The 25,404-nt window shown below is 36.1% G+C and overlaps 1 protein-coding gene and 1 pseudogene across 1 annotated transcript; both read left to right on the forward strand.

The window, feature by feature from the left end:
- Positions 1 to 4,036: 4,036 nt before the first annotated feature.
- On the forward strand, positions 4,037 to 16,893 carry LOC107772348 (pleiotropic drug resistance protein 1-like; annotated as a pseudogene).
- A 1,823-nt stretch (positions 16,894 to 18,716) lies between these two features.
- On the forward strand, positions 18,717 to 25,378 carry LOC142179040 (pleiotropic drug resistance protein 1-like; the record flags this gene model as incomplete). Its single annotated transcript, XM_075248842.1, is given in 16 exon segments — positions 18,717 to 19,295; positions 20,028 to 20,148; positions 20,248 to 20,421; positions 20,509 to 20,668; positions 20,739 to 20,815; positions 21,758 to 21,811; positions 21,909 to 22,301; positions 22,390 to 22,671; positions 22,768 to 23,084; positions 23,181 to 23,341; positions 23,425 to 23,685; positions 23,761 to 23,936; positions 24,026 to 24,358; positions 24,475 to 24,765; positions 24,862 to 24,945; positions 25,017 to 25,378. Coding segments are annotated over 16 exon segments (3,596 nt in total), but the record flags the coding sequence as incomplete, so codon positions are not given.
- Positions 25,379 to 25,404: the final 26 nt, after the last annotated feature.

The following is a 25,404-nucleotide window of genomic DNA, read 5'->3' on the forward strand; positions in this document are numbered from 1 at the left end:
CTATGTAATGTGAGTTTAATACATAGATTATGGGTATATTTTAACATGAAAATTTACGAAAATTATGGGTTTAGATGAATAACCCTAGATTTTGATAAAAATAGAATTTAACCACAAAAATGGTTATGGGATTGAGTTAAAACTATATATTTGAGTTCTTGAGATTATGGGTAACAACTTTCTTTGAAAATATTCGGAATCCGGGCACGTGGGACCGGTGATGAATTTTAGGGATTCATCAATTGGGGTTGGGTAATCACTCTAATAGTTAGAATATGAACTTTTGAACATATATTAATCGATTTATACAATATTTGACTAGTTTCGGATTGTTCGGCACCGAGTTGAGGCTTTGGAGTGAATTTGAGGCTGAAAAGTGAGCTTTGAGACGAGGTAAGTCTCTTGTCTAACCTTGCAAGAGGGAATTTTACCCATAGGTGATTTATATTAATGTTTGCCTCTAATTGTGGGGGCTACGTACGTACGAGGTGACTAAAGTCTGTGCGTAGCTACTATTTATGCTATGTCCGGGTAGTTTAGGACCCAAATCATGAATTATTTAAAATGTCGCATCCTATTTATTAATTAAAGTGCCTAAATTATATTAGAACTTGTTAGAGAAATTGTGAAAGACCGTTAATGAAAATTGTACTATATTGTGTGCTAACGGTTAATAACGTTTAAGTCAAATGCTTATAAAGTATCCTCTCTTCTTGTGGAGCGGGACGAACGCCTCGGTAGTAGATAGATGCATCTATGGTTCGCGTCGCTCGACCCTTGACAGTGGAAACATTATTCTAAATTGGGCCGTACGACCTCAGCATAATCGTGCGTGTTAATACTCAGGGTTTAATTATATATTTGGTATTATTTCATGGCTTGAGAGGTTAAAAGTATACATGATAGAATAAATTTGGGACCTATCATGTGTGAAAGAATTCTTTAGGTTCTGCTTGTTATTTAGTTATTATTTTGATTACATAACCCATGCTTATTTTTAACTTCTGTACTTTTATTGATAGCCCATAGTAAGTGTCGATGTCGACCCCTCGTCACTACTTCTTCGAGGTTAGACTTGATACTTATTGGGTATATGTTGTTTATGTACTCACTTTACACTTCATCACTAACCGTGCAGGATCTGAGGCAGGTGCATCTGGTAAATATACCGGCGCGCACCTCCGTTACCCGGAGGCCTAGTGGTGAGCTGCATCCTGAGTCGTTCTGCAGCACATGGAGCCTTTCTTTTGTACTTATTTTTCTATCTATGTTATTTCAGACAGTAGTTAGAGTTTTGTATATTCTACTAATGCTCATACACTTGTGACACCAGATCTTGGCACACACTTTAGTAGACTTTATGGTTTTTGAGTATTTGCATATTTATGCTTGCATTCGGATTCTTTCATTTTATTCTTTTGACTATCTAGTTCTCAAATTCCTAAATAAATGGAACTTAATTACCTCTAAGCATGTTAAAAGAAGTAAGCATGTTTAAAGAAGTAATCACGTAGTAAATTCATCGTAGGCTTGCCTAGCGGCGACGTTAGTCGCCATCACGACCTATAGGAGAAACTGGGTCGTGACATGTAGACTAAAAAAAACTTTTAGACTGATTTAAGGGGTGAAGCGAGGGGTTTAGAAATTACACTTAGTAGACCTTATAATAAACTAAAGAGGTGGAGAGATGACATATTGCATCTATAAGTGGGTGTTCATAGTTTGGTTTGAGTCGATTTTTCCTATAAAAAAAACAAATCAAATGAGTTGGTTTATAAATATTGGAATTAAATCCAATTAAACTAAAGTTGGTTTCTTATCGCTTCGATTTTTGTTAGTTTTTCGTATTTTTCATCGTTTTTTAAGATATGGGACATACACTGCCAAACAAGATATTTTTAACATGAAATAGATTTTTAAATTTCTAAAATAAAGAACAAATCAAACTAAAATGTAAAGACGACGAACTAAAATATTGTAAAGGTAAAGACCTACAAATTACCAAGAGTTAAAAAGATTAATATATATGTATCATAAGATTTTATATATATACACACGTGTGTGTAACCGTAATTTTTAAAATTAGATATTTATATAGTCGGTTACTTTTTTCAATATTTTTGTTTAAAATCAAAATCAAATCAAATTTTATTTGTTTTTAAAATTAAAATTAAAAATCAAATCAAACAAAATTCATCAATTTCCGTTTTGATTTAATTTTTGATTTGGTTCGAGTTTTCAATTCAGTGAACTCTCCTATCTACGAGAGTCTATAAGTGGATAGGAGAAAGGACTAGTGAGATATGCTATGTAAACAAGAGGTGAACCCACTAATTATAGACTCTTACAGTCTCTTTGGACTTTTGTATATTTTTAAAAGATGTAGTGTAGACAAAAAAAAAAAAAAAAAAACTTTTAGATTGATTTAGGGGTGAAGCGAGGGGTTTAGAAAATTACATTGTGAAAATAAGGTCAAATATTTTGTTATATATATGTTGAATCCCTTGACTTCTTCATATATTTTTTTTTTTGATCTCCTTAGCAAATATTTTGTCATCGCCACAGAACTAAAATACATAGGACTAACATAGTTTATTTAGTTCCAATTTCCAAATGTCAAATCTCAAGCATATGGACTCTAAAAGAGAAATTTGATAGTTCTCAATTGCTGATAGACTACAATATAATAACCAGAATGACCAATAATATTGGGACATCTCTGACCATATAAATATGCACGTTCTTAAAACTTCTTATAATTAGTCGCTGATGGTTTTAATGCAATACTTTTTAATCTGTCTATTCAACAATGTCAAATTAGAGAAAGCATATTTGCGAAAAGAAATTTTTCTTAAGCCAATATCTAGGAGTACTAGTTTATGGATACGTACAATCAAACATTTATATAATAATATCGTTTGTTTTTAATATTTTTTGACTTTTATTGTGAATGACTGTTATACGTTTATAACAGAACTTGATGCTTAAATATTATTTTACTGCTATAGATAAAAATTATCTAAAAATATATTTTTTTATTTTTAATATTACATATAAAAGATAAAATATTATTTAAACTTAAAATTTCAAAATACGTGTGAACTAAAGAAAGCCAATATATTCAAGCCAGGAGTTAAATCACAGAGTTTCGTCGTTGCTAGTAGATAGTTCAGATTGCTAGATTTGTTTGATTTAGCTATGGTTTTGTGAATATTTACTTGGTAATTAATAAAGTTTCTAATTACCAAAAAAAAAAAACTAATACAGTATAAATCCATCGAAAACATTGTCCAATAAAAAAGAAATGCATGACTTTGTTCTTGTGGATGTGACTGTCTCCACCATCTGATGAATTTGTGAAAATATTCATCCTAACAAATCAAATATATTGATATACCTACTCATTTACATGGAACAAGAGAGACTCACAAAACTGATGGAAGATAAAGAAACAAGCAATTAAGGCTGAATAATTTAGATAATTAAACTTAAAAAACTTATGGAAGTAATGATCCGTGAAAGATAAAGAAACACACAACCATGGCTGAATAATTAATATAATCAAACTTAAAAAACTGATAGAGTAAAAGTAATAAAGTAATCATTTTTTTTGTTCAAGGTAGCTTTAAATTTTAAAATATTCTTTAAAGTTTAAAAGGATATTTTAGTAAATTAAGTTGGAACTAAGGATGTTTCCACTTTTAGTATATTATGATAAGATATGAATGAATGAACGATAGGATCATGATAATGATTTTAGTAAATTAAGTTTGAAGGAAGGATATTTTCACTTTTAGTATAATATGATGATATGATATGATACGATGATTGAATAACCCGCCTTTCTTATATACTTGCTGCTATATAATAACTCCTCGGCTTTCAAAATTTAGTAACATTCAAACTTAGGCTTAGGCTGTGGACACAAGAAGAAAACTCAAGAACTTTTCATATAAGAATTAATTAAACATCAGTATAATTAAGAAAAAAAGAGCTAGAATTTCTTGCATTTTGATTGTGTGGTTATTGGTTCAAAATGGAGTCAGCAAATATAAGTGATATAAGAGGGAGTTTAAAGTTAAGGGTGAATAGTAACTCTATATGGAGGAACAATGGTGTGGAGATTTTTAGTCGTTCGTCGAGAGATGAAGATGATGAAGAGGCTCTTAAATGGGCAGCTGATGTTTGGCATATTTCGATATGTGTTGATGTTACTTTACCCATGTTTTAACCACTTCTTGATGTTATTTGATCTTTAAAATTCCCAACATGGTTTAATTATTGGTTTTATGACTAATTAAGTTATGTGTGACGATTTAAGGTGTTTGGAGTGCAAAATATGAAGAAAAGGTGGTCTAGCCAGAGGAAGAAGGGTTGGATGCGTCGCATCCAATCTAGAAAAACTACATCTTTCGTGCACCCTTAGCAGTGAAGTCGGCCCATAGCGTCCGCCATAGCATCCGAGACTGAGAAGTGGAGGACGAGGTGGATGCGAAGCATCCACCGTAGCATCCGAAGCTGAGAAGTGGAGGACGAGGTGGATGCGACGCATCCACCCTAGCATCAATCCCTGAAGCTGATTTGGATTAGAAATAGGAGAACTTTGGCCCACGACTTTGGTACGCAATATATAAGCCAAAAACGCCTCTTTTAGGTCATCTAACATATTTGGAAGGGGAAAAAAGCCACGACAAAGCTGTGGAGGCCGGAATTCATCAAGTTCCATCTTTCTCCCACCAAACTTAGTAATTTTTATGTTTCTTTGTATGATTTGTTGTTTGGCTACCATGTCTATATGGAGCTAAACTTCACGTTCTAGGGTTGTGGTTCTTTCATGAATATTGTTATTCGGATATTGATTTTGACTTCTTGATTTATCATATTAGTTTATTTATTCAATCTTGCACTTAATTATTTAATTGCTTGATCACCAATTGAATATTATCTACGAATCTAGAATTGAACGCGAAAGTGGGAATCCTATATTGCATACAGGATTGAGTAGGTCAAGTTCTTGAACTCGGGCATCGGGGAACGGATTCGTAGTTAGGATAGACATATACCTAATTGCCTTGCTTGGTTGATTTACAGGAATTATAAATGCGTTCTTGTTGATTCTAACTCCATAGACATATAGGCGTTAGGTTAGCTTGAATAGGCGAGTAAGAACTCGACAGATTCTTATGAGCATTAACCCTGTCAACCAATAAGCTAGATAAATTAGTCGGTCAATTCAATTGAAGAATACAATAGGATTATTAGATAGCCCATAACCCTAGATCGTTTTCATTACATTGATATCATAAAATCTGCTCTTTCTCTGTTCAAAGTTTATTATTTATATTTTTCTTATTTAATTAGTTTAGAATAAAATATTTTTAGATTTAATTCTTGTTTAGATAATTGGGATAGTCTAATTTAGTTAATAGTTAATCATAAGTCCTCGTGGGTTCGACATCCGACTTTTAGTCACTTTATTACTTGACGACCGCGTATACTTGCGTGAGTGCGTTTGGTCGCAACAAGTTTTTGGCGCCGTTGCCGGGGACTTAGAAATTTGCTATTTTTCTAGATTAGACATTTTTTTATCTATTCATGTTTTTTTTATTATTTTATTTTAGTTAGTATTTTTTATTTATTTTAGCATGGCATCTTGGAATAAAAATTGTTCGAATGATGGTTATTCTTATTTTGATGATCCTTGTCCATATTGTGGAGGACCCCACTGGTGAAAAAATTGTCAGAATGTTCCCAGGAGCGAGTTGTGCGCACAATCTCAATCCTTTGAGTGGAATATTTGTAATATGTGTGGTGGTCAAGATGGCCATTGGGATGGTTGTCCTAATTTTGTTCATCCTTCTCTGAGCCCTTATTATGATCTTTCTAATGATATTTCTGAGTTTGATAGGGGCAATGAAGTGCAGGATATGGAGCCTGATGCATATATTAGGGATATTCTGAGGCAAGTAGCAGAGCAACAGGATGAACTCAAAAAAGATATGAAAAGAATGAGGGCAGCAATCACAAGAATGAAGGCCAATATGGAAGAATTGAATGAAGAGAGCGAGTACCAGCAAGAGAAAATTTTTGAAAAAGAGGAGATTTTGAGCCAAACTTGGCTGGCAGAACAGGCTGAAAAGTTAGAAATATATGAAGCTCAACATGAGGAACTTACTGATGGGATGAGACACTTTATAGAGGGAAGATCTAAATTGGGACAAGGGATCTATAAATTTGTCACTACTATTCACGACTTGCAAGATAAATTAAATGCAAAGGTTGTTGCGTCTATCGCCCAACAAAATAGTAATGAGTTGTCAGAAGCTGAAAATGAGCTTATACGCCAAATTGAGGAGCTAAAAGTGGAGAGCCAATCATTCGAGCATATTTCTGTTGATGATGCCCATGTTGAGAAAAGTACACTAGAGCCATGCGAGGTAGCAGATAATGTTATATTTGAAGACTCTAATGTGTGCACATATGAGGATATAAATAGTAATACAATTCTAAAGTTGGGGCGTGTTGGTCCTCATTCTAAACATTTTTCGACATTGTATTTGGATGATGACATGGAAATCGAGTCATCTAAGTCTTTGGAGGAGTCAATGGAAGAGGAACATGATGCCTATATTTTTGAATTTGTCATGCCAAAAAGCAAAAAATACATTCCTCATCTAAAGGCCGAGAAGTGTAGAGTGAAAAATTTATTACTTGGCCTGGTTATCTTTGTAGCCCCACCACTGGAGCATAGCCGCAAACTGGATGCCATGTTAGGGGCTCAATTCATAAGTTCGAGGTGGAGGCAAAAAGTGATTCACGTCGTGCCGCTACGTTAAATCAGGCGCTTGTTGGGAGGCAACCCAGCGTTACTGCTTTCTTCTATTTTTGTTTACTTTTTATTTTATTTTATTTTTATTATTTTGTAGTATTTATTTTTGTTTTGTAGGATTATGAGCATAGGAAGCAAAGCCATTAGAAGAGTGCAAAAGCGAGCTAGATGGTGAGGACTAAGTGTGGGGTGCCCACACAAAGGACGATGCCTGGGGAAAGTCTGAGTACCTCGTGAGCCGCTATTGCTTCGGCCTTTGGCCTACCAGGGAGTCTCGTTTACCCTCTTATTATTTATAATGTGCATTGAGGACATTGCAAAATTTTAAGTGTGGGGTGAGGAGATAGTTTGGATGAGTTTCTGTGCTATTTTAGCTTAGTTGTAGTACTCATTCTTAAGTGTAGTAGCTTTTGTGAAAGAAAAAAGAAAAAAAAAAGAAATTAAAAAAAAAAATGAAAAATTAGAAAAATTGGACTTTTCCCGACGATTGATCTCCTAGATAGTTTTCTTGAGGGATTAAGGTCTAAACAAAAATCCAAAAATATGTCTTTTAGCTTTCTTTAGGTAGTAATAATCCCCTGTGGTTTTTCTTTGTGCCTCGGTTCTTTTCCATGGGATGTAGTTTGAACCGGGTAGTTTTTTTCTTTCCGAGTAGATTAGGAATTTAGGGAATAAAAGGAGCAAGAATGATGAACCTAGGCGCCCTTGACTTGTTTGATAGTAACATATTTATACTTTCGCATGTGTAGTATCTTCTGTATGATTTGAATTTATTGATGATGCCTTGTTAAATTGGATCGCATGTTTTGTGGCGCCTATGTCTCGTTTACATGACTTATGTTCACCTTGTGTTTAATACTTAATATCTCGTGGCTCCGTGAATACTTGCATTGCTTGAGAGTCGGAATGTGATCGTCCTTAGTGAGTCATGTGCCATGTGTGGTGAGATTTTTTGTGTAGTCCATGTATTGTACTTGTGTCTAGAACTTGCCCGGTATGTGAGTTGAAGCGAAATTTTAGGTGATGCTCGGTTTGAAAAATGATTTTAGGATTTCTTTGATCTTTTTGAGCTTATTGCTTATCACAAATAAAATCTATCCCTAGTTAACCCTTTTGAGCCTGTAGACCTTTTATTTGGTACCCACATTACAAGCCTATACCCTTTTTATTCTTAATTGATATTGTTTTGATCCTTTTACCTCTTAAAGCACTTTAATTGTTAGATGAGCGCTAAAAGAAGTAAGAAGGGACTAAGTGTGGGGTGACTTTTGAGTGGAACCAATGAAAGAAAGAAGGGTGCACTTATTTTGTAAAATAATACACCACTAGCGAAAATTGAAAGAAAAAAAAAGAGAAAAATCTGGAAAAAAAAAAGAAAGAAAAATATAAATGAATAAATTGTTATCTTGTTCTTGCTAGTGGATATGAACTAAAGTAGTGCTTAAAGAAAAAGGGACTGTTTTGGGGGTGATATTGTTTGTGAAATTGAAGTGGGGTTGAAGAAAAAAAATGCTTAAAGTAATTTTGTGATGTATTAAAGTGCTTAGGAGGGTGAGTCACTATTCCTTAAATATATCCTACCCGTCCCTTAGCCCACATTACAACCATGAAAAAGTCCTAATTGATTTTAGATCGAGCGAGCTTACATTAGTAGAGATTTACATTAAGGGCAAGCCTATGGTACTAATTTCATGCATGTGACTTCTTTGTGAGAGTGAGCGATTTTCTTTGATATATGTGAGTCATTAAAATATATTTGATCATGAGATTCGAATGTGTGGATTGAACTCGCTCTCTTGTTCTTGTTGTGAGGGCACATGGTTTCACGAGGGATAGGTAACGTTATTAGACTTCTCTATGATGTTGGGTGTTCAAGCCATGAGTGCATAGTGACATTGAGTCGGTTTTTGAGGTTAGGATTGTTGTGAGCATGTTGTCTTTGTTCGAATATTTTTAAAGAATGGCATAAGTAAAGGGAAGGGTATGTGATGCATAGCCTAGAGCCTAATTGTTGCAAATAACCACGGTCATAGGTGCAGTGTGCTTTGAATGATAAGAGCTTAATTTTGTTTCGTCTACTATAGGATGGTTTGTTCGAGGACGAACAAAGGTTTAAGTGTGGGGTAGTGATGTTTGGCATATTTCGATATGTGTTGATGTTACTTTACCCATGTTTTAACCACTTCTTGATGTTATTTGATCTTTAAAATTCCCAACATGGTTTAATTGTTGGTTTTATGACTAATTAAGTTATGTGTGACGATTTAAGGTATTTGGAGTGCAAAATATGAAGAAAAGGTGGTCTAGCCAGAGGAAGAAGGGTTGGATGCGTCGCATCCAACCTAGAAAAACTACATCTTTCGTGCACCCTTAGCAGTGAAGTCGGCCCATAGCGTCCGCCATAGCATCCGAGACTGAGAAGTGGAGGACGAGGTGGATGCGACGCATCCACCCTAGCATCAATCCCTGAAGCTGATTTGGATTAGAAATAGGAGAACTTTGGCCCACGACTTTGGTACGCAATATATAAGCCAAAAACGCCTCTTTTAGGTCATCTAACATATTTGGAAGGGGAAAAAAAGCCACGACAAAGCTGTGGAGGCCGAAATTCATCAAGTTCCATCTTTCTCCCACCAAACTTAGTAATTTTTATGTTTCTTTGTATGATTTGTTGTTTGGCTACCATGTCTATATGGAGCTAAACTTCACGTTCTAGGATTGTGGTTCTTTCATGAATATTGTTATTCGGATATTGATTTTGACTTCTTGATTTATCATATTAGTTTATTTATTCAATCTTGCACTTAATTATTTAATTGCTTGATCACCAATTGAATATTATCTACGAATCTAGAATTGAACGCGAAAGTGGGAATCCTATATTGCATACAGGATTGAGTATGGCAAGTTCTTGAACTCGGGCATCGGGGAACGGATTCGTAGTTAGGATAGACATATACCTAATTGCCTTGCTTGGTTGATTTACAGGAATTATAAATGCGTTCTTGTTGATTCTAACTCCATAGACATATAGGCGTTAGGTTAGCTTGAATAGGCGAGTAAGAACTCGACAGATTCTTATGAGCATTAACCCTGTCAACCAATAAGCTAGATAAATTAGTCGGTCAATTCAATTGAAGAATACAATAGGATTATTAGATAGCCCATAACCCTAGATCGTTTTCATTACATTGATATCATAAAATCTGCTCTTTCTCTGTTCAAAGTTTATTATTTATATTTTTCTTATTTAATTAGTTTAGAATAAAATATTTTTAGATTTAATTCTTGTTTAGATAATTGGGATAGTCTAATTTAGTTAATAGTTAATCATAAGTCCTCGTGGGTTCGACATCCGACTTTTAGTCACTTTATTACTTGACGACCGCGTATACTTGCGTGAGTGTGTTTGGTCGCAACAGCAGCTCTTGAAAAACTTCCAACATTTAATCCTTTAAGAAAAGGTCTCTTGTTTGGATCTCAAGGTGCTGCTGCTGAAGTTGATATACATGATCTTGGTTTTCAAGAAAGAAAGAACTTGCTTGAAAGGCTTGTGAAAATCGCCGATGAGGATAATGAGAAGTTCTTGTTGAAACTCAGACACAGAATTGACAGGTAAGTGAATGCATCTTTTTGTCTCTCTCTATATGTTGTCTTCCACAGACAAAAAAAGATCTGTGTAGGCGATACATATTAATAATTGGATGTTTACTTTAGGTTCAATGCATGTTAGGAGTCTTCACGACTTGTTATAGATTTATATGCTATTAGAAATCTAGAGAACTTGTAGTGCTAGAGAAATTAGTTTTTATAACATTTAACTTAGACTGGCTTAAATGGAGCGGCATGGACAATGATGATTCATATAGTTGATCCGACTTGCTTAGAATTGAGACGTAGTCGTATTTAGAGTTAATACCCTAAAACTCTCATAAACTATCACGTTTTTGTCAGTTTCCTACTTAAACTAATCGGCATCCCCAAAAACCCCTTTCTTTATATTGTCCTTCATATTAGAACCCTCTCGTTGCATTCTTAGAGGCGCGTTTAGTACACGCTCCTAATTATCTAAAAAACGTGTCATGTGGCACTACACTAGAGTATTAACTCTAGTATTTATACTGTTGGTTATCCATGACAAGTTGTTTTTCCCCCTTAATTTAAGTGGTTTGACGTTGCTTTTTTTCTTTTTTTTTTTACAGAGTTGGGATAGATTTGCCATCAATAGAAGTAAGATATGAGCATCTAAATATTGAGGCAGATGCATATATAGGAAGCAGAGCTTTGCCTACATTTACCAACTTCATGACTAATTTTCTTGAGGTAAAAATCTAAAAGAAAATCTTGATTTCAAGTCTCAATTCTGTTTTACCAAAAGGGTGTTTGTAACTAACTATTTTTTTTCTTTCTTTTGGGGTTCCTAGACAATGTTGAACTCTTTCCATATCCTACCAAATCAAAAGAGAAAACTCACTATTCTTAATGATGTGAGTGGTATCATTAAGCCTTGTCGAATGACTTTGCTTTTAGGACCTCCAGGTTCTGGTAAAACTACTCTATTATTAGCTTTGGCTGGAAAGCTTGACCCTGCTCTTAAGGTAAGACCATTAGCTTTATGTATCAAACGGATTTACGTTATATATATATACTGATAGTGTAAAGATCAGTTACTAATTTTACTAGGCTACCAATTAATGCTATTACAATAGACTGTCAGTGCATAGAACTTAAACTCACAACCAAACGTGTGTAATGAAACAACAAATTCTAATTTTCTGAATATTTTTTGGTTGTGGAAATCAGGTTACTGGGAAAGTGACCTATAATGGATATGAAATGAATAAATTTGTGCCACAAAGAACTGCTGCTTATATTAGCCAGCATGATTTACACATTGGAGAAATGACTGTGCGAGAAACGTTGGAATTCTCTGCCAGATGCCAGGGAGTTGGCTCTCGTTATGGTTAGCATTTGATTTTTAAAATTTTGATTTTTCTTTTTCCAATCTCTTCTTCAATAAAAAAGCATTCTGTGTTTCTTGGAAAACATTTGCAGATATGTTGGCCGAACTGTCAAGAAGAGAGAAAGCAGCTAAAATCAAGCCAGATCCTGATATTGATATCTTTATGAAGGAAAAAGACTAGCATTTAAGGAAACAGCAATACCGACGCCAGTGCTTATAACCTTAATTGTTTTGTGACAACATAGGCAGCAGCAACAGAGGGACAAGAAGCCAATGTTGTTACAGATTATGTTCTTAAGGTAACAAAATTATGTCCAATAATTTTCTCTAAATTTTTGACAATAAAAAGACAGAAGAAATTTGATAACTAAGTGATTTGTATATTCCATCTGCAGTTGTTGGGGCTGGAAATTTGTGCCGATACTTTGGTGGGAGATGAAATGATAAGGGGTATTTCAGGAGGACAAAAGAAGCGTGTGACAACAGGTGAAATGCTTGTTGGACCGTCAAAGGCACTTTTCATGGATGAAATTTCAACTGGATTGGACAGTTCCACCACTTACTCCATTGTGAACTCTCTAAGGCAATTTGGGCAAATCATAAACGGAACTGCTATTATATCTCTCTTGCAGCCAGCACCCGAGACCTACGACTTGTTTGATGACATTATTCTGTTATCAGATGGGCAAATTGTCTATCAGGGCCCTCGAGAGGACGTCCTTGGCTTCTTTGAGTCCATGGGTTTCAAATGCCCAGATAGAAAAGGCGTGGCCGACTTCTTGCAAGAAGTATGTCTTACAATGGCCTACGACTAATAAGGTTGATCCATTTTCCCTTCTGATGGTGCAAATTTAAGCTCTTTGCAGGTGACATCAAAGAAGGATCAGCAGCAATATTGGGTGAGGAGGGATGAGACTTACAGGTATATCACATCAAAAGAATTTGCTGAGGCATATCAATCATACCATGTTGGGAGGAAACTTGGGAATGAGCTTGCAGCTTCATATGACAAGAGCAAAAGCCATCCTGCTGCTTTGACAACTCAAAAGTATGGTATAGGGAAGAAAGAACTCTTAAAGATCTGCACTGAAAGAGAACTCCTGCTAATGAAGAGGAACTCATTCGTTTACATCTTCAAGTTCACTCAGGTGGCAATTTAGTCTATTAAATCTACTGTGTTTTCAAATCTCTATCTCATTATATTTGCTTGCATGTACTAATGCCTCTTTGTTTTGATATGTTTTCAGCTTTCAATTGTGGCGCTCGTGACAATGACCCTCTTTTTCCGAACTGAGATGCCTCGTGACAATATGGATGATGGAGGAATATATGCTGGTGCCCTCTTTTTTGCGGTTGTTATGATTATGTTTAATGGAATGTCTAAGATCGCCATGACAATTTATAAACTTCCTGTCTTCTACAAGCAAAGGGACCTTCTCTTTTTCCCTTCATGGGCTTATGCAATTCCCTCATGGATACTCAAAATCCCTATAACATTTGTTGAAGTTGGTCTATGGGTGTTCCTCACTTACTATGTCATTGGATTTGATCCGAATCCTGTAAGGTAAGGGAAGAAAAAGATGATGTAGGATAAAGATCAGGTTCCTTTTTCTCGTGATTACTAGACAATAGTATATTTTTGTAGATTGTTCAAACATTTCTTGCTACTCATATTAGGAAACCAGATGGCATCAGGATTGTTCCGCTTCATTGGGGCAGTTGGACGGACCATGGGAATAGCTAATACATTTGGAACATTTGCTCTCCTTTTACAATTTGCATTGGGTGGATTCGTTCTTTCGCAAGGTATATTTGGTGATTTTTATGTCTGTAGAAGCTTTTGACTTGCCTAAACCAACTAGTGTTAATAGTCTATGGCTAATGTTGTAGATAATGTTAAAAAATGGTGGATATGGGGTTACTGGTCTTCGCCATTGATGTATTCTACGAATTCAATTTTTGTGAATGAATTTGATGGGAAAGAGTGGAAACAAATTGCACCAAACGGAATTGAGCCACTTGGAGTTGCAGTTGTAAGATCTCGAGGGTTCTTTCCATATGCATACTGGTACTGGATAGGTATTGGTGCACTTATTGGATTCGCAATCCTCTTTAACATCTCCTACAGTCTTGCACTTGCTTATGTCAACCGTGAGTATCTCTCGAGTTTCTACATTTAATTTTCCCTAAGGCACAAAGAATGAATTTTTAGTATGATTTTCTACAGCAATTGGCAAGCTGCAAGCTATGATACCAAAAGACAGTGAAGATGCCAAAACAACTAGCAATGAGAAAGAACAGTACAATAGTGAGAGTCAGAGTAAGAAAAAGGGAACGGTTCTTCCATTTGAACCGCATTCCATCACCTTTGATGAAGTTATATACTCTGTTGACATGCCTCAGGTAACTAGCCAGGAATTTTTATTGATCAGTAACTACTGATGCTAATTCTGCATTTCAACAATATATTACTGAACTTTCCAATGATACTTGCAGGAAATGAGAGATCAGGGCGCCACTGAAGATAGATTGGTACTTCTGAAGGGTGTCAATGGAGCTTTCCGGCCCGGTGTTTTGACAGCTTTGATGGGAGTTAGTGGGGCTGGAAAAACAACATTAATGGATGTATTGGCTGGAAGAAAAACAGGAGGATATATTGAGGGTGGTATTAAGATCTCTGGCTATCCTAAGAAGCACGAAACATTCGCACGTATATCTGGATACTGTGAGCAGAATGATATCCATTCACCTTATGTTACAGTTCATGAGTCATTAGTATTCTCAGCTTGGCTGCGTTTACCTCATGATGTTGATGAAAAGACTAGAAAGGTTTGCAACTTTTGAAAATTTCCTTCCATAACATGAATCTCTCGCCCAAAAATCCGTTAAACACAACAAAGAAGGTAGAAATCATATCACATTTCCTATTTATTATCCTTCTGCAGATGTTTGTCGAGGAAGTTATGGAACTTTTGGAGCTTACAGTATTAAGATCAGCATTAGTTGGTTTGCCAGGAGTTAACGGTCTCTCAACTGAGCAACGCAAAAGGTTGACCATTGCAGTGGAACTAGTGGCGAACCCCTCTATCATTTTCATGGATGAACCAACTTCAGGTCTGGATGCAAGGGCTGCTGCGATTGTGATGAGAACTGTTAGGAACACTGTTGACACAGGACGAACCGTTGTTTGTACCATCCATCAACCTAGTATTGACATTTTTGAATCATTTGATGAGGTGAATTTAATACCTTTTTGAACTCTATCAATCTAATAATGTGTTCTTCTTTCTCGTTTGACATTGCATACTAATATAAACACCACTCTTTGCAGCTATTTCTAATGAAACGAGGAGGACAAGAGATATATGTTGGTCCATTGGGTCACCGTTCTTGCCATTTGATCAAATACTTTGAGGTAAATTGTCTATGTGATCAAGAGCTTTCCCTTTTTCGATTAAATACTAAACTAATATTTCTTACATTCAGTTAATGTCTGGGGTAAGTAAAATACAAGATGGTTACAATCCAGCCACTTGGATGTTAGAAGTCACAACCTCGGCTCAGGAAATGATGTTGGGAGTGGATTTTGCTGATTTGTACAAGAGATCAGATCTTTACAGGAGGAATAAAGTGTTGATTAGTGAACTCAACGCTCCTCGTCCAGGTACGAAAGACCTGCATTTTGACAGCCAATACGCACAGCCATTTTGGACCCAATGTATGGCTTGCCTTTCGAAGCAACACTGGTCATACTGGCGTAATCCTGCTTATACTGCAATCAGATTTCTCTTTACAATCTTCGTGGCCTTGGCCATAGGGACAATGTTCTGGGATCTTGGTACTAAAGTGTAAGTCAAAACCTATGAGACGAAACAAGTACTCATATAATCTGGAAATTACTAAATTCTTAATGCTAAAAGCTTCTTTTTTTTTTTTGTTACAGGGGTAGCAACCAAGATCTATTTAACGCTATGGGATCAATGTATGCTGTTGTTCTCTTTCTTGGTTTTCAAAATACAGCATCAGTGCTGCCCGTTGTAGCCGTTGAGCGTACAGTATTTTATAGAGAAAGAGCTGCTGGAATGTATTCTGCCTTCCCCTATGCCTTTGGACAAGTGAGTAGAGAATTTAACTTCTTATAAGCCAATTTCTAGTAAAATAGTCTAAATTACACATAATTTTATTTAATTATCTTGCAGGTTTTCATTGAAATGCCGTATGTCTTTGTGCAAGCTGTTGTCTATGGCGCCATTGTCTATGCTATGATTGGATTTGAATGGACAGTAACCAAGTTCTTTTGGTATTTGTTCATCACGTATTTCACTTTCTTGTACTTCACCTTTTATGGTATGATGAGCGTTGCTGTTACTCCAAATCAAAATATTGCGCAAATTGTCATTGTCTTCTTCATTGCCATGTGAAACGACCTGTAAGTTCTTAAAACACTTTCATTTTTATTACATGAACATCAATTTAGAGCTTGAAAATGACATGTTTTCTTCGTTGAAAAACAGCGTATGCCCATATGGTGGAGATGGTACTATTGGGCTTGTCCTGTTGCCTGGACTTTGTATGGTTTGGTTGCATCACAATTTGGAGACCTCCAAAACAAAATAACTGATGATGAAACAGTGGAACAATTCTTGAGACGTTACTTCGGGTTCAAGCATGATTTTCTTGGAGTAGTTGGAGTTGTGATTGTTGCATATCCTGTACTTTTTGCCTTCATATTTGCTTGGGCTATTAAAGTATTCAATTTCCAAAGAAAATAGAAGATGTTATACCTGCTAAAGATCTATATGAAGAAAACCGAGGAAGAGATTGACTATAAAACTACTGTATACATGTTACCGTTTGGACTAGCATTTCGATGTTTACGTCAAATTAAATAATTTAAGCTTAGCAGTTAAAAAATAAAGTAAATATATATATCTGTTAGGATTTTGCCCTGAATATTTAATATATTAGGACCCTATTTCTTGAAGGAAGGAAAAAGACTCCTAAAAGGAATAAATCTCTTTCATGACTTTTGTCCTTTTTTTGAAGGAGAAGTTTTGTACTTCTATAAAATTAGATCGATTAATCAAACCATATTAAACTATTATGATTAATTTAGTATATTTTTTTATAAAATACATAAACAAACACTTAAAATTGGTCTCGGTTGTTACTTAAATACTTCAACTTATCAAATGATCATCTAGACACTCTTGGACATCAGACACTGACATGGCAAAGTGTGGGAAGAGAGTGGTAATATGATCAGGAATAAGAATAAAAGAGAATAGAAGGGGAAGTAGACGAATCAGTCACAAGTTGTTGGCCTGGCCGTCCCGGGGGAAGGAACGGAGAAAGGGAAACTAGAAGGAGGAGGTTAGTGTCGGGAATGATCATTTGGTAAGTTGAACTGTTAAAGTGACCGTTGAGGCCAAATTTAAGCGTTTGTTAAAAACTCTTGTTGCTGTATCTTTATTGAAATAAAAACTCTTTTTTTAACTTATGTTTGGGCCACTTTTAATTAATGTCAGTTTTAAGTCATGCAAACTTGTAACACATCACATTAGCTCCAATGCTAGTTTTAACTCATGTTTTTTTTTAACACCCGAGCTCTTATTTAACCCATGTTTAATCTTAATGCGTGGGCTCCTTTTAACCCATTCTTGGGCTTCTATTAACCAATGCCAAAAATTTTCAACCTATACCTATTTTTAATCATGACAAGCAACAATGGTGAAGGTTATGTGAAGAAGACGAATAAGTTTTTTGATACGAATAAATTTTGGTTCCGCCGCTGCCCCGGTCGTCAATGTAAAAATGCATGTTTTACATATGATAAAGGCACGCTGATATTCTTCTTTAATTGCTTGTGTAGTTTCTACTTTTAGATTGAATGAACTGCCCTATCTATGAGGGTTTACAAGTGGATAGGAGAAAAGACTAGGGAGATATGCTATGTCAACAAGAGGTGAACCCACTAATTATAGACTCTTTAATTTATAGTCTGTTTGGACTGTTGCATATCATTAAAAGATGTAGTGTAGACTAAAAAAAACTTTTATAGATTGAATCAGGGTAGAGCTAGGGGTTTAGAAAAAAATATTGTATATACAAGATTAAAAAAATTATTTATCATATATATATATATTATTTATATACTAAAAGTGGGAACACTTTTAAGTAAAAAGTTAAATTACTAATTTACCCATATAAATTAAGTGACAATTTTAACCTTAGAAGCAAATACTATTCCAACAATATGATAAAGGCACGCTGATATTCTTCTTTGCTTGTGTAGCTTATACTTTTAGATTCAATGAACTCCCCCATCTATGAGGGTCTATAACTGGATAGGAGAAAAGACTAGGAATATAATGCTATGCAAACAAGAAGTAAACCCACTATTTAGAGACTAGGTATATCTTTAAAAGATGGAGTGTAGACTAAAAAAAACTTTTAGACTGAATCAGGGGTAGAGTTAGGGATTTAGAAATTTACATTGTGTATACAAGGTTAAAAAAATCGGATAATATATATATATATATATATATATATATATATGTATGTATGTATGTATATGTTGAATTCCTTTTGACTTCTTCACAAATTTACTTTTTCTTATCCCTAATGAAAATTTTGTCTCCAAGATAAATATATAGGAGTAACCCAATTCATTTAGTTCCAAATGTCAAATCTTAAGCATATGAACTCTAAAAGAGAAATTTGACAGTTTTCTATTGTTGATAGACTACAATATAACCAGAATGACCAATAATACTGATTACTGGTCCATATCTGACCATGTATGACGTTCTTAACATTTTTATAACTAGTGGCTGATGATTTTAATGCAGTACTTTTTAATGTATCTATTCAACAATACCTAATTAGAGAAAGCATTTTTGCAAAATGAAATTTTCCTAAAACCAAAATAACTACTATTAAATAGCCCGGCTTCTTAATTTAGCTTCTTTTGCTGCTATATAATAACTCCTTTAGCTTCAAACTTTAATAACACTCTAACTTAGGCTTAGACAGTGGACACAAGAAGAAACTCAAGAAGTTTTCCTAAGAAATTCAATTAAGCATCAGTATATAAGAAGAAGAAAAAGAGCTAGAATTTCTTGCATTTTGATTAAGTGGTTATTGGTTCAAAATGGAGCCAGCAAATATAAGTGATTTGAGAGGGAGTAGTTTGAGAGGGAGCTTAAAGTTAAGTGTGAATAGTACTAACTCTATATGGAGGAACAATGGTGTGGAGATTTTTAGTCGTTCGTCGAGAGATGAAGATGATGAAGAGGCTCTTAAATGGGCAGCTCTTGAAAAACTTCCAACATTTAATCGTTTAAGAAAAGGTCTCTTATTTGGATCTCAAGGTGCTGCTGCTGAAGTTGATATACATGATCTTGGTTTTCAAGAAAGAAAGAACTTGCTTGAAAGGCTTGTGAAAATCGCCAATGAGGATAATGAGAAATTCTTGTTGAAACTCAGGCAAAGAATTGACAGGTAAGTGAATGCATCTTTTTGTCCTCTCTGTATGTGTGGTTTTTCCTTCTTTGGGCTATATTATATTGTTGGACAAAAAAGATCTATATAGATGATACCAAGTAATCGAGATTAAATTTCAGTAATATTAGTATATTTACTTTAGGTTCAACGTTTGTTAGGAGTCTTCGAGCCATGTTAGAGATTTATATGTTATTAGCGAGTCTAGAGATCTTGTAGTGTTAGAGGAAAAAGGTAGTTCAATGCACTAACTTCCGCTATGCGCAGTATCTAGGGAATGGTCGGACCACATTGAGCCTTATTTATGCATTCTTACCTTGCATTTCTCCAAGAGGTTGTTTTCACGGCTTGAACCCGTGACCTCCTGGTCACACAGCGCATATATTACCGTTGCGCCAAGGCTCTCTTCAACTTGAAAAAAACTAGTTTTTATAATTTTTAACTGAGGCGTGCTTAAATGGAGCGCCATGGACAATGATGATTCACATAGTCGGGGTCCGACTTGCTTAGAATAGAGACGCAATAGTTGTTATAGTGTGGTTTATCTATGAGTAGCTGTTCTTTTCCCCTTGCTTAGAATAGAGACGGCGTACAATAGACCCGTGTGGTCCGGCCCTTCCCCGGACCCCGCGCATAGCGGGAGCTTAGTGCACCGGGCTGCGCTTTTAGTTGTTCTTTTCCCCCTTAATTTAAGTGGTTTGACTTTGCTTCTTTTTTTTTTTCTTTTTACAGAGTTGGGATAGATTTGCCATCAATAGAAGTAAGATATGAGCATCTAAATATTGAGGCAGATGCATATATAGGAAGCAGAGCTTTGCCTACATTTACCAACTTCATGACTAATTTTCTTGAGGTAAAAATCTAAAAGAAATTCTTAATTTCAAATCTCACCTTCTCTTTTACCAAAAGGGTGTTTGAAACTAACATTTTTTTCTTCTTTTGGGGTTCATAGACAATGTTGACCTCTTTCCATATCCTACCAAATCAAAAAAGGAAACTCACTATTCTTAATGATGTGAGTGGTATCATTAAGCCTTGCAGAATGACTTTGCTTTTAGGACCTCCAGGTTCTGGTAAAACTACTCTTTTATTAGCTTTGGCTGGAAAGCTTGACCCTGCCCTTAAGGTAAGATCATTAGTTCTACATATTAATCAGATTAAGTTATATGTACTGAGAATATAAAGATTAGTTACCATTTTTTGTGTAAATCAGGTTGCTGGGAAAGTGACCTACAATGGACATGAAATGAATGAATTTGTGCCACAAAGAACTGCTGCTTATATTAGCCAGCATGATTTACACATTGGAGAAATGACTGTGCGAGAAACGTTGGAATTCTCTGCCAGATGCCAGGGAGTTGGCTCTCGTTATGGTTAGCATTTTGTGTTGAGATTTAACTAACATAGATATATCAACTGATGTTTCTTGGAACAATTTTGCAGATATGTTGGTTGAACTGTCAAGAAGAGAGAAAGCAGCTAAAATTAAGCCAGATCCTGATATTGACATCTTCATGAAGGTAAAAGACTATTACTATATAATGTTTAGATGTTGTTGGACTAAAACTCCCAATGATACTTTTAACATTGTGTGATATTGTTAGCTTTGGACCAAGCTTGCACGATTTTCCCCAAAAGATCTCATACCATCAAGAGATCCTTATACCTTATATGTAGGCTCTCAATCTTTACAGCTACCGATGCGGGACTTTGTTTGTTCACCCAACAATCTCCCTTTAGAACGTGGCCCACTAACATGATACACAGGTCTCCCCCTTAAACCAAGTTCCACGTGGCCTATTACCACGATCCACGCGTCAATTTTCAAGATTCATTGTATGCCACCCAAATCATCAAAGTACCTATGACAACGAAGCCCGCAACTAGCTTTTTCTTGTATGCGCATCTCCAAGCTCGTAAGGGTAATCAAATCGAGCCCCCCAACATCACTCTATCATCACCATACTTGTCTTGTTGAACCTTAGCTCTGCTACCAATTGTTGGGCTAAAACGACCCAATGATACTCTTAACGTGGTGTGATATTATCCCATTTGGGCCAAGCCCGCACGGTTTTCCCCAAAAGGTCTCAGACCATTAAGAGATACTTACCCCTTATATGTAGGCTCCCAATCTTTTCAGCTACTAATCTCGCCACCTACCTTTACAGACAATCTCGCCACCTACCTTTACAGACCGGATACAAAATTACAAAGGAGAAACTGTTTGAAACAAATTGAAGAATAGTATAAACGGTAAAGGTTTTAGAAAAAAAAGAAAAAAGAAAACAAGTCTACTAATTCCTAAAAAGAGCACATAATACCTTTCCGAGGAAAGTAAAAGGAAAAGACAATACCAAAAATTAGCTGGTATCCGTAGCAATTTGTTAGTAATTGAACCAAGTTGAAAACTTGCTTTCCTGAAGGCAAATGCTTATAACCACAATTATTTTGTGACAACGTAGGCAGCAGCAACAGAGGGACAAGAGGCCAATGTTGTTACAGATTATGTTCTTAAGGTAATAAAAATTATGTCCAATAATTTTCTCTTCATTTTCCATAATGAAAAGGTAGAAGAAATTTGATAACAAAGTGATTTGTGTATTCCATCTGTAGCTGTTGGGGCTGGATATTTGCGCAGATACAATGGTGGGAGATGAAATGATAAGGGGTATTTCAGGAGGACAAAAGAAGCGTGTGACAACAGGTGAAATGCTCGTTGGACCGTCAAAGGCACTTTTCATGGATGAAATCTCAACTGGATTGGACAGTTCTACCACTTACTCCATTGTGAACTCTCTAAGACAATCTGTGCAAATCTTGAATGGAACTGCTGTGATATCTCTCCTGCAGCCAGCACCCGAGACCTACAACTTGTTTGATGAGATTATTCTGTTATCAGATGGGCAAATTGTTTATCAGGGTCCGCGAGAGGACGTCCTTGGCTTCTTCGAGTCCATGGGTTTCAAATGCCCAGATAGAAAAGGCGTGGCCGACTTCTTGCAAGAAGTATGTCTTACAATGGCCTACGACTAATAAGGTTGAGAAGCCTAGATCCAGTTTCCCTTCTGATGGTGCAAATTTGAACTCTTTGCAGGTGACATCAAAGATGGATCAGCAACAATATTGGGTGAGGAGGGATGAGACTTACAGGTATATCACATCAAAAGAATTTGCTGAGACATATCAATCATTCCATGTTGGGAGGAAACTTGCGAATGAGCTTGCAGCTTCATATGACAAGAGCAAAAGCCATCCTGCTGCTTTGACAACTCAAAAGTATGGTATAGGGAAGAAAGAACTCTTAAGGATCTGCACTGAAAGAGAATTCTTGCTAATGAAGAGGAACTCATTTGTTTACATCTTCAAGTTCACTCAGGTGGCAATTTTGTCTTATAAATTTGTGTTTTCCGGTCTCTATCTCATCATATTTACTTGCAAGTGCTAATGCCTCTTTGTTTTGATATGTTTTCAGCTTTCAATTATGGCGCTCGTGACAATGACCCTCTTTTTCCGAACTGAGATGTCTCGTGATAGTATGGATGATGGAGGAATATATGCTGGTGCCCTCTTTTTTGCGGTTGTTATGAATATGTTTAATGGAATGTCTGAGATAGCCATGACAATTTATAAACTTCCTGTCTTCTACAAGCAAAGGGACCTTCTCTTTTTCCCTTCATGGGCTTATGCAATTCCCTCATGGATGCTCAAAATCCCTATAACATTTGTTGAAGTTGGTCTATGGGTGTTCCTCACTTACTATGTCATTGGATTTGATCCGAATCCTGTAAGGTATGGGAAGAAAAAGATGATGTAGAATAAAGATCAAGTTACCTTCAATAGTTCCCTTTTTCCCGTGATTACTAAACAGGAGTCTTTTTTTTTCAGATTTCTCAAACAATTCTTGCTACTCATATTAGTAAACCTGATGGCATCAGGATTGTTCCGCTTCATTGGGGCAGTTGGAAGGACCATGGGAGTTGCTAATACATTTGGAACATTTGCTCTCCTTTTACAATTTGCATTGGGTGGATTCGTTCTTTCACGAGGTATATTTGGTGATTTTATATCTGTAGAAGCTTTTGACTTGCTTAAACCGACTAGTGTTAATAGTCTATGGCTAATATTGTAGGTGATGTGAAGAAATGGTGGATATGGGGTTACTGGTCTTCACCATTGATGTATTCTATTAATTCAATTTTTGTGAATGAATTTGATGGGAAAAAGTGGAAACATATTGCACCAAATGGAACTGAGCCACTTGGAGTTGCAGTTGTAAGATCTCGAGGGTTCTTCCCGGATGCATACTGGTACTGGATAGGTATTGGTGCACTTGTTGGATTCACAATCCTCTTTAACATCTGCTTCAGTCTTGCACTTGCTTATCTCAACCGTGAGTATCTCTCGAGTTTCTACATTTAGTTTTCCCTAAGGCGAAAAGATTGAATGCTAGTGTGAATATCAACAGCATTTGGCAAGCCGCAAGCTATGATACCAAAAGACAGTGAAGATGCCAAAACAACTAGCAATGAGAAAGAACAGTCCAATAGTGAGGGTCAGAGTAAGAAAAAGGGAATGGTTCTTCCATTTGAACCGCATTCCATCACCTTTGATGAAGTTATATACTCTGTTGACATGCCTCAGGTAACTAACCAGGAATTGTTACTTATCAGTAACTACTGATGCTAATCCTGCATTTCAATAATATGTTACTAAGCTTTCCCATGATACAGGAAATGAAAGATCAGGGCGCCACTGAAGATAGATTGGTACTTCTGAAGGGAGTAAGCGGAGCTTTCAGGCCTGGTGTTTTGACAGCTTTGATGGGAGTTAGTGGGGCTGGAAAAACAACATTGATGGATGTATTGGCAGGAAGGAAAACAGGAGGATATATTGAGGGTGGTATTAAGATCTCTGGCTATCCTAAGAAGCAAGAAACATTCGCACGTATATCTGGATACTGTGAGCAGAATGATATCCATTCACCTTATGTTACAGTTCATGAGTCATTAGTATTCTCAGCTTGGCTGCGTTTACCTCATGATGTTGATGAAAAGACTAGAAAGGTTCACAACTTTTGAAAATTTCCTTCCATAACATGAATCTCTCGCCCAAAAATCCGTTAAACACAACAAAGAAGGTAGAAATCATATGACATTTCCTATTTACTATCCTTGTGCAGATGTTTGTTGACGAAATTATGGAACTTGTGGAGCTTACACCATTAAGATCAGCCTTAGTTGGTTTGCCAGGAGTCAACGGTCTCTCAACTGAGCAACGCAAAAGGTTGACCATTGCAGTGGAATTAGTAGCAAACCCCTCTATCATTTTCATGGATGAACCAACTTCAGGTCTGGATGCAAGGGCTGCTGCGATTGTGATGAGAACTGTTAGGAACACTGTTGACACAGGGAGAACCGTTGTTTGTACCATTCATCAGCCTAGTATCGACATTTTTGAAGCCTTTGATGAGGTGAATTTAATACCTTTTTGAACCCAATCAAGCTAATAAATGTCTTCTTCTTTCTCTTTTGACATTGCATACTAATATAAACACCACTCTTTGCAGCTATTTCTAATGAAACGAGGAGGACAAGAGATATATGTTGGTCCATTAGGTCACCGTTCCTGTCATTTGATCAAATACTTTGAGGTAAGTTGTCTAAGTGATACAGAGCTTTTCTTTTTTTGATTAAATACTAAACTAATTTTTCTTGCATTCAGTCAATGTCTGGGATAAGTAAAATACAAGATGGCTACAATCCAGCAACTTGGATGTTAGAAGTCACAACCTCGGCTCAAGAAATGATTTTGGGGGTTGATTTTACTGATTTATACAAGAGATCAGATCTTTACAGGAGGAATAAAGTGTTGATTAGTGAACTCAGCGTGTCTCGCCCTGGTACAAAAGACCTGTATTTCGATAGTCAATATTCACAGCCATTTTGGACCCAATGTATGGCTTGCCTTTGGAAGCAACACTGGTCATACTGGCGTAATCCCGCTTATACTGCAGTCAGATTGCTCTTTACAGTCTTCGTCGCCTTGGCCATAGGGACAATGTTCTGGGATCTTGGTACTAAAGTGTAAGTTCAAACATATGATATGAAAT

This window comes from Nicotiana tabacum, unplaced genomic scaffold, assembly GCF_000715075.1.
Source record: "Nicotiana tabacum cultivar K326 unplaced genomic scaffold, ASM71507v2 Un00209, whole genome shotgun sequence".
In the NCBI taxonomy this organism is placed as follows: Eukaryota; Viridiplantae; Streptophyta; class Magnoliopsida; order Solanales; family Solanaceae; genus Nicotiana; species Nicotiana tabacum.